At 45.1% G+C, this 10451-nt stretch overlaps 1 protein-coding gene across 7 annotated transcripts in view; it reads right to left on the reverse strand.

The window, feature by feature from the left end:
• The window catches only part of LOC113581583 (cGMP-dependent 3',5'-cyclic phosphodiesterase), a 168375-nt gene that overhangs the window by 99443 nt on the left and 58481 nt on the right, over positions 1–10451 (reverse strand). For 2 of the 7 annotated variants that reach the window (XM_027016829.2, XM_027016828.2), the window contains one exon: positions 10147–10234. The exons of the other annotated variants lie outside the window; for them this stretch is intronic. In XM_027016829.2, coding sequence (XP_026872630.2) covers positions 10147–10200 — 54 coding nt within the window. In that variant the 5' untranslated portion in view covers positions 10201–10234. The remainder of the gene's footprint in view (positions 1–10146; positions 10235–10451) is intronic. 7 annotated transcript variants of the gene reach the window in all.

Below are 10451 nucleotides of genomic sequence, written 5' to 3' on the forward strand. Positions count from 1 at the left end.
CTTTTTTTCTTTTTTTTTTTTGCAAATGTATTTATTTATTCTTTTAGGCCCGCACGCTTGTTCGTTTGCGTCGATGATCAAAAATACGCACCTGCACCCACTGCTCGTCTCTGCGTTACGCCCGGCGACCGGACACGTAGATGTGCGCGGTGAAACGGAGCCCCCGGTGCCGCGCGCAGAGGTCATCTCACCAGGATAATCAGCTGATTAGCCACGGAAACGTAAACACTCGCATGCGCGGTGCAGGTGTACTCGCGAACCAGATGCAAGTCACGTTTAACTCGGCAAAGCGCCTTCTCCTGATCAATAAACCTCAAATATGCCTGCAAAACAAGTACTCAAATTTGGATGTTTGGTTTCATTCAAAAGAAAAAAAAATGATAAGATGCTAGTCTCACTGCTTCCGTAAAATATGCACAAACTTTATATATATTTGTATATATTGCAACTGACAGGATTTTTAAATTTAAAGTAAAAACAAAAGTAATTTCCAGATTCCAGTGGGATTTTACTTTTGAGTTTTGTTATTCAAAAAAGGTTTTAGCTAAAACGGAATAAAAACAAACGACATTAACAATACAACGTGTGTGTGTGTGTGTGTGTGTGTGTGTGTGTGTGTGTGTGTGTGTGTGTGTGTGTGTGTGTGTGTGACAGAGAGAGGTAAAGTGTTGCCAGAATCATTGCTCTCTCTTGCACAGTCTCTTATTCACACTGAAAGCACATTATGTTAACTAAGAAAGTTTGACTTTACATTTATAGAAGGTAACCAGAAGACTAAGGGGAATGAGCTATGAAATACACACACACACACACACACACACACACCCCCCACAAACACGCACACACACGCACACACACACACACACACACACACAGACTCAACTGCTTGAGTATCAAATGCAAAATGGAACATATTTACATAGAAAAAAGAAACATTGATATGGGTGCAAAGAGAGACACGTGTGCAAACGCACACAAAAAGATTTTTTCAAACAAGCCACTTTTTCAGAAACGAGGAATGACATACTGAGAGGGAGAGGTGAGCATGGAGATGCAGAGGTAACTAACTGATATGAACTGCCAATTCAATTTGCTATAGTGTAGTAAGGTGGCGACACACACACACACACACACACACAGGTTGGTGAAGGATCAGTTTTTACATGGACAGGTTTTGTAGGAAAACAAATATATTATTTGCATTTTATTTAAATTTACACTATTATGCATTCTTTCAATTTACACTATTTAAATAATGCATGGTTCCATTTCCATCTGTTTACCCATATAACATAAAGATGTATTGTAAAGTCACAGACACACACACACACTGCAGCCCCCTCTACTATATGACAGTCCAAATAGATATCATTAGTAAACACAGACAGCCTTGTCTGAGTGGCTGGAGCCTCAGGCTGTGGGTTCCTGTCGAATATGAATGAAAAGGAAGCAAAAGTCAAATGTAAATATGTCTTGTTTAATATTTGCAGCGTGTGTGAATGAGGAGAATGAGCACATGACTCATCACTATCTTCAGACGTATTGATTGCCCACTGCGTAGGTTATTGCATTAAAGCCATGCTTTTTCTGGGAATGGTGACTGTAAACATGGGATATGGAGAAGCACGTTATAGCTTTACACAAACACACACACACACCCATGACGCATATACACACGGTCACATGAATACAAACCATTTTAAAAACATCACAGAAAAGAACAGGAATAGCAGAGTGAACTGCTACGGGGGTGTAAATAAGCGAATAAATAAAGAAACAAATTTGATGAAGTAGAGCTGGGGGCAGAAGATAGCAAAAGCAAGGAGGAGAAGGACAAGATTAAAGACAGAAAGACATGAGAGAGAGAGAGAGAGAGAGAGAGAGGGAGGGAGAGAGGAGAGAGAGGGAGAGGGAGAGAGAGAGAGAGAGAGAGAGAGAGGAGAGAGAGGAGAGAGGAGAGAGGAGAGAGGGAGAGAGGAGAGAGGGAGAGAGAGAGAGGAGAGAGAGAGAGGAGAGAGAGAGGGAGAGAGAGAGAGAGAGAGAGAGGGCGGTTTCAGAGTAAAAGCAGTGGCGTTAAAGTAGACATCATTCCTTTCCACCTTGGGGCAAGAGACAGAGACACAGAGAGATGAAATGGAGGGAGATGGAAAGGAGTCCTTTTCATCTGAAGGAAAACACTAACAAAAATGTAACAATCTCTCTCTCTCCTGCTCTCTCTCTCCTTTATTTTTGGCACCGTGGTCAGTGAGTGCCCCTGGGCAGGCAGAGTATTCAAATGAAGAGAGATGAATAAAAAAGGAGCTTAAATCTAACTGGCTCGAAGCACCTGCTGACCTAGTGTCAATGCTGCAGCCTCTCTCACAAACACACACACACACACAGGGAGAGAGAGAGAGAGAGACAGAGAGCGAGAGAGAGAGAGAGAGACAGAGAGAGAGAGAGAGAGAGAGAGAGAGCGAGAGAGAGAGAGAGAGAGAGAGAGAGAGAGGGAGAGGAGAGAGAGAGAGAGGAGAGAGAGAGGGAGAGAGGAGAGAGGGAGAGAGAGAGAGGAGAGAGAGACAGAGAGAGAGAGAGAGAGAGAGCGAGAGAGAGAGAGAGAGCGCTCTGGCAATACAAGTGTGAATATTTGTCACGCCAATAAAGTACCACTGAACTTAATTGAAGCGCGAGACAGAGAGACAGAGAGACACAGAGAGACACAGAGAGACGTGTGCTGTGGGTCGTTGCAGGATTCTCATTAGCTAAATGCCCTTAAGAGAAGGAATGCTAAATTAACGAATCAATGAATCACAGACATAAGGGACGCACTCAATCACACACACACACACATTTGTGCACTAGTATTATGGGTCTCGTCATTCTCTTTTCATCTCTTTCCTTTTCCCTGTACAAGATATCGATGAGGCGCCTTTGTTGATGAAGATGGAAGCTGTATATATGTGTCTCTGTGAGTCTGTGTGTGTGTGTGTGTGTGTGTGTGTGTGTGTGTGTTATTTCATTTATTATAATCTAAAACATCAAAGGAGAGGCTGCACGTGTTCTTGCAGACAGGACTTCATACTGGAGCCAGAGCAGCTCAGGGTCCACCTCCCCCTCGGCCCAGTAGAAGCATAGCCGTCCTTGGCCAGCCAGGTCCACCCACAACGACAGTTCCAACAAGCCAAGCCAAGCAAGTTTACCAGTCAGTGTGTGTGTGTGTGTGTGTGTCTACTCTGACGGTCAGGCAGGTCTACCCACGATGGCCAGTTCCGACGGCCAGGCAGGTCTACCCACGATGGCCAGCTCCGACGGCCAGGCAGGTCTACCCCCGATGGCCAGCTCCGACGGCCAGGCAGGTCTACCCCCGATGGCCAGCTCCGACGGCCAGGCAGGTCTACCCCCGATGGCCAGCTCCGACGGCCAGGCAGGTCTACCCCCGATGGCCAGCTCCGACGGCCAGGCAGGTCTACCCCCGATGGCCAGCTCCGACGGCCAGGCAGGTCTACCCACGATGGCCATCTCCGACGGCCAGGCAGGTCTACCCACGATGGCGAGCTCCGACGGCCAGGCAGTGCGGGCTCCATCTCAGTTTTGGCCTCAGCTTTCAGGTGTGAATTGCATTCAGGAAGGCTGCTGACGTTTCAAATTAGGGGCAAAAACATCGTTTTTCATGTGTGTTGGGTTTGTGTTTTGTTTGTGTAGATTCTGTGTTTTTTATTGGTTATAATTTGGCTGGGTCTGTTTTTTCTCTTTTTTCTCTGCTTTCTCTCTCTCTCCCTCCCTCTCTCCCCCCCTCCCTCCCTCTCTCTCTCCCTCCCTCTCTCTCTCTCTCCCTCCCTCCCTCCCTCCCTCTCTCCAGTCCGACAGGTTCTACCCTACACTTTTAACTGTTGTTCTCAGTATTCTCTGCTAGACTTTGGAGAGGTGCAGTTTCAGTGCTGTGTCACTGTTAGGTGACAGGATCAGGTCTGGTAAGAGTTTAGCACTGCACCGACAATTCAGTTCAATTTGGGTCTGCATTGGCAAAAAAAAAAAAAAACAATCGACCTCTAATAGTAAAAAAAAGAACAACTAAACACACGCATGTGTATGTGTGCAGGCACAATCCAACCCCTGCTGGTGTACAGCAACTGAGCAATAAGTGTCACAAAAATCGCACAAGCACACAGCCATTACTTACTAACTGTACAGCACACATGGGAATCATCTTGTAGTGTGTGGGTGTGTGGATGTTTTAGTGTGTGTGTGTGTGTGTGAGTGAGTGAGTGTGTGCATGTATATGTGTATGTAGGAGAGATTTCTTTCCCTGTCTCTCATATCTCATTTCATTAGTATCAGTGGTATGATCTATAGCTGTTGTGACAGCAAGCAAGGTCACAGTCTGTGTCAATGTGTGTGTGTGTGTGTGTATGTGTGTGTGTGTGTGTGTGAGTGAGAGAGTGAGAGAGTGAGAAACAGTAGAGTGCCTGGCCCAGAGGGGTGAGGCAGATGGCACTTTTTGTGTGTGTGTGTGTATGTGTGTGTGTGTGTGTGAGCGCGCAACACATTGCTGAGCTCTCCAGACTCCCTGTTGCTAAGACATGCAACCCGACTGAAGAGGCAACAGCATGCCAAAGGGATTAGAAATTACACACAGACTGAAGATATGATGCGCAGAGACCTGACGATGTCAGACACTATAAACTACTGGTCACATTTGGAATCTCATAACATAAGTCATTCTAAGCTGTCTGTTCCCATGGGTCCCTGAAGCGCTGAAACACGGCTAGCGCTGTACAAACAGGTATAGCGCAGCTTCACTAGAATGGTACTGCATGTAAAAGTACAACTAGCCATGTTGCTATTTTGAGTTATTTTAAATATTAGTTGAGATAGCATTAGAAAGCTAAAGGCAGAATTGGCAGTGGGCCCGCCGTATTTTTCAGTGGCTTTATGATCGGTGGTTTTCATTCACTTTCTCCTTTTCTCTCCCACCTTCTGTCTCACACATGCACGCACCATATTGGAAAGCATTATTGGCACAAGAAAAAAATATGAAAAGGGATTCTAATCATCAATGTGTTGTTCATTTTGGAAAGTTGCCAAAGTAGTGCTTGAATACAATGCCGTGACTGAATTTCCATCAGAGGGTGCAAGATGCACTTAAGCCTTTTGCCTACTGGAACACTTCCGGAACATTCCTGGAATATTCCTGGAACACTACTGCAGCACTACCTGAACATGATGTAAACACCACACCGTGTGAGTGCTGCTGATTGTTAGGGTATGCCATTAACATTAAAGAGTCTCAATATAATCCGAATAGATCCTAAGAGGTTTGGTTTGTCCTGAAAATGTTTCTTGTTTCCATTCCATTCCTGCATTCTGAATCTGTACTCCATTTGGAGTCGGAGTCCCTGGTCCCTGCTCCCTGTCAAGGATACAAGCGGTTTCTCCGAAAGCAATCAGGGCTCTTTTCAGTAGTCACCCTCCCTGAGTCTGTGTGCACGGCTGTAACGCTTCCGAGAAAAGCTGAATGTGTTAAGTGCACAGCAAGCTGTTTGCATTAGTGTCTAAACACACACACAATCATCCACTCGCGCATGCGGTGCCATTCCTTCTCATTTTTTTTTAATATCAGGTCTGCAGTGCGCCAACAGATGAAGAAAGAACGCAGTGGTTTTGTTAAGAATGAGAAGTAGAGAGAGAGAGAGAGAGAGAGAGGGGGCTGAGAAACTGGAGTTCTGGATGAATAATGCAAGCCAGTGATTTGTCCAGAGCCCATTCAGGGCTGAGGCAGAACGGTGAGAAGAATACCAGGAGGTTATTACGTCCTCAGAGAGACACCTCAAGGAGAGGAAAATAGGACATGCAGGGACTGAGCAGTTCAGAGTGGACGGAGAGATGGAGAGAGAAATGAAGAGAGTGAGAGAGAGAGGGAGAGAGGAAGGGATAAAGAGACCAGATGGAAGAAAGAGAGAACTTTGAAATTTTAGAATTTTGCTTTGCAATTTTCTACCTATTTGCTTTGGTTTTGTGATAACAGATTCCTTTGAGCAGCAGAGCCATAACCCAACCTGGCTACAACCTCAACACAACCTGACCACAACCTCATCACATTCTGACCACAACCTGGCTACAACCTCAACACAACGTAGCCACAACCTGACCCCAACCTGACCCCAACCTGACCCCAACCTGACCGCAACCTGACCGCAACCTGACCGCAACTTGGCCATTCCTGTTCCCAAAGCAGCAATATATGCTATGTTTCCACCTCGAGTTCCGTGTGACTACAAAGCTATTTTGAACATTACTGAAAAACAGCCTGAAAGAAAACTAACCAAACATTTTACACCTACATCAACTTGCTTTTCTGTCCATTCTTTAGTTGCCCATAACCCTTCATAGCCTTGAAATCCATTGTTCTCTTTACATTTCCTTCTCTCACCTCCATCTCAGACATCTTTCAAATACACAGTTAACATTTTACCTAAGTGGCACATGGAACCGAGGCTGCCAAGATGATTTTAAGGTTTCTTACATGGGATAAACAGTCTACTTAAGTAGACGTGTCCTTTGTATTATACATGTTTCAAACACATTTTTAGAACTGTCAGTGTTCACAGAGAAAGCCACTCTGATCTGCATTTTTCTCTCTCCCACACTGTATCTCATCTATATTTATGCACCTTTTGGAACAAAAAGAAAAGAAGATTTTTTTTAAAAGATTTTCCTCTGTCCGTCGTCATTCTTCTCCTCCATCGCGCCATCCTAAAGAGAAAAGGAGCCGAGGAGCAGCACGCTCGTTTTTCCTGTCCACCCATCATCCCTTTCTTCCTCCACCTCCTCTCCTTTAACGGTGCCTGGTCACGTCTGTAGCCAGCGTCTTTGTGATCCCTGCGCTTCCCCAGTGGAGCAGGTCTCTGCAGTAAGCACGCCGTGACTGCAGTCATTCTATTGACCCCTAAAAGGAGGACATTACAGCCCCAAAAGGACATAAGGGGGACAGGAATATGACCCCACCCCAAATTAAAACCATGTCCTCACCATTTTCACAGTTCTTCAATACAAATTAACATTTTACTCACCAAGTATGACACTAAGGGACAGTGGTTGCTCAGTAGGTTGCCAGTTCAATCCCCACTGCTGGCAGGTTGCCCCTGAGCAAGGCCATTAACTCTCAATTGTTCAAATTGTACTCAGTCATAATTGTAAGTCACTTTGGAGAAAAGTGTCAAATAAATGTAAATGACACATATTAGCAGTATTTAGGTCTGGCATACTGTACAGAAGGCATGAAACTCATTGTTAAATGACTCAAGTCATTTTTCTTTTTGGTACTTTCAGACCATCGCAAACGTCCTTACTGACTGGCATTCAGAGAGCAGGCTCTCTGCAGTTGGCCGGCAGGCAAGGTACGAAGCAAGCTGTGAACCAATGAAATCCAAGGAATTTGTTCTGACATGCATGTGAACCAGTGACACGCTACAATAAAACTGATCAATGGAAAGCAGTTGCTCGATCAAGGCTAAAAGCGGACATCTGGCAACCCGAGCAATGAGTGTGGTAAGAAAGCTGTGTGCTCCACCGGAAAAGAAGAAGGTGGATGATTTTATTTTATTTTTTTTTTGACATTTGTGACATGTCCAGTGGCACAGTTAGGACCTTGCAATGGAAATATGAATAAAGAATCAAATATAAATATGAAAGAGATATTAGCAAATTACTAACACTAGACATTAAAGGACATTTCTGAAAATATGGGTTGCCATGTCGCATCGCAGACCTGGTCCCTCTGTTCTGCAGCACGGAACCAGTAGAGAAAGACTCCGCCCAGCACAGGGAAAAACTTCCCTTTCCAAAGACTTTCCCTTTAAAACACTTGAAAAAACTACAGACCGTCTGTCCCATTGCTTTCGTAACCTGCCAGGTGAGATTTTTTTTTTAAATGCCCTTCGTTTGTTATATTGCGGTATATGAATGTATTGATTTATGTGTTTGTTTATTTATAGGGGTTGTTTTTTAATAAGAAACACCAGTCCAGCATGTCACACACTCTCTTTCTCACTCTGTTAACAGAACAATTAGAGGATGTCAGTGATCGGCATTTTCTTCCTGTCTGTGTAGGTGCCTATGCGCATGCGCTTGTGTGTGTGTGTGTGTGTGTGTATGAAAGATGCATAAAAAACAACTTTGAAGCTATTATATGCAGCTCCACTTTCCTCTGTCGTTTTGCTTTTTCTTAACTCTTTCTAAATGTCTTTTATCATACGGAAACAGACCTGCCGTGCTCTGAAGAGCTAGCTACCCGTGACATTGTCTCCAAACAATTATTTTAAACAATTCCTGGAGGCATTTCAATTATTTGTTTAAGTGTGTTTTGCAAAGATTAAGACACACACACACACACACACACAGAAGACACAATGACAGTACACTACTACTTCTCACTATCCCTCTCTCCCTCCCTCCCTCCCTCCCTCTCTGCTGGTGCCGCTCATCATTACTTCTGATGTCCTTCTCTTCCTCCATCCATCTCTCTGTTTCCTTTCACACACACACTCACACACGTCTGGGCTTCGGTTCGACTGGGTGTGGAGGGAAATGTGCCTGCACAATCCGAAGGCCAGTAAAGAAAATTATCAATTTATTACATGAATTAGTTTTGAGCAGTGGTTTTCAAATCTGGACCTGGAATCCAAATCCCTTGTAGTTGATTAAATGATTAATCTCAAATCCAAAAGTCAAAGTCAGATTAATTTATACAGCAACAGTTGTTGTCACAAAGCAGCTTTACACATGTTCGAGTCCAAGCAAGACAAGGGTAACAGTGGTAAAGTCTCCCTAGCGCCTCCTCTGGCCAACAAGAAGACCTGCACCTTGAGGACTGTGATGTGAAGACCTCCAGTTCAGGTCTACCCCAAGGGGTCAAAGAGGGCAGTAAGTGTCCCCCATTGCTTTTTGAGCTGAATTTTTCTGTGTTTCACCTGGCAGCTAGCAGCCTGCTAATCCATGAGCCACCCACAGTGGAAGAGCTGTTGTTACCAAGGTCAGAGGTCAGAGGTCTCCAGCCAGCAGTAATCCGGAGTGCTTTGTGTGTTTGATCAGGCTGCTGGTTAAGTTCGTTAAAGCTATTCAAATGCTCAAATCGGTGTCTGTGTCTTGACTTTGATCAAAGGCCTGCAGCACATAAAGCGCAGTGACATTTACCATGATTACAAATGTGTGTCTGAGCGTGTGTTTATGCGTTTGGGTGTGTGTGTGTGTGTGTGTGTGTTACTCTAACTTGGATGCATGAAAAGGGAGCTAGTATTATCTCAGTGACAGTTTGGGCAGATCAGTATTGATCGGCTGAGGGACTGATGCTCATGCTAATTAAGTAAGTATTGATTACCTTGTCCAGAAACAGCATTCGATCAACAATATCTAGTCATCAGCATTCAATCAATGGCATTTGATCACAAAATGATCCAACTGTCTGGAATTCCTAACAGAGTAGAGGATTTTAGAATTTATCTCAACTCTATTTGTGCGTGTGTGTGTGTTCCTCAGATGGGCACTAACGACATAATTAATATGATAACAAGGACTGTGAGCTGAACTTCAGTCAGAATTTGACTATAGGGAAAAAAATATATTTAGCTTCACTGAAGACCAGCTGAGTTGGAAAAGAGGTGAAAACGAAACAGAGAAAGATAAAAGATGGTGTGAAGAAGATGGTGTGAGGGGATGGTGTGAAAAGCAAGAAAAAAGCTTTGCAATTAAACAAACGACACCGAACGCCAGTGTCGGATATGGTCACGGAAACACGGTGAGGTGTGTGTGAACTTGAAAGGCAGGCAGTCCCAAGGTCAGCTTCAATCTGCCACCGTGACGACATGGAGGTTTGCTAACGGAGAGGACGGCTACGGCTATCGCCGTGACAACGGACGGCGCGCGGTTACAGTCCCGCCACGTTAACTCGTGCTGGGTATGGCCAGGTGAACAGGTGAAGCAACACAGCGGGGGAAAGGTCGGGTCGAGGAATAGCAAAGGTGGAGGCATCTGTGTGTGTGTGTGTGAGACAATGTGGTGAGCGAGTGTGAGAGTGTATTTAAAGCATGTGAGTGTGTGATTGTGAGCATATGTGAGCATGTGTGAACTTGTAAGGGTGTGTGTGTGTGTGTGTGCGTGTGTGAGACGTACCTGCACTGCATGGTGGTGCGTGTCGAAGTGGTCGTTGGACCGTAGGTTCTGCATGGGGACCCGACCGGTGCACTACTGACACTCAGCACTGTTAAAGGACAAAAAGAGAGTGATGGAGCAGAGGACGAGGAGGAGGAGGAGATGGAAGAGCCCAAGAAGGAATGACAGGAATGAGGGACCAAACATGATGGACCACAGAAAGACCAGTAAGACCAGCGGGGACGGGACAGAACGCAGTCGTGCTGGACGCCGCCCACTAAAATACAGCCGTCACCCATGTCAGTGAGCGCCACAGTCAGAAACAC

Source organism: Electrophorus electricus, chromosome 15 (assembly GCF_013358815.1).
Source record: "Electrophorus electricus isolate fEleEle1 chromosome 15, fEleEle1.pri, whole genome shotgun sequence".
Classification (NCBI taxonomy): Eukaryota; Metazoa; Chordata; class Actinopteri; order Gymnotiformes; family Gymnotidae; genus Electrophorus; species Electrophorus electricus.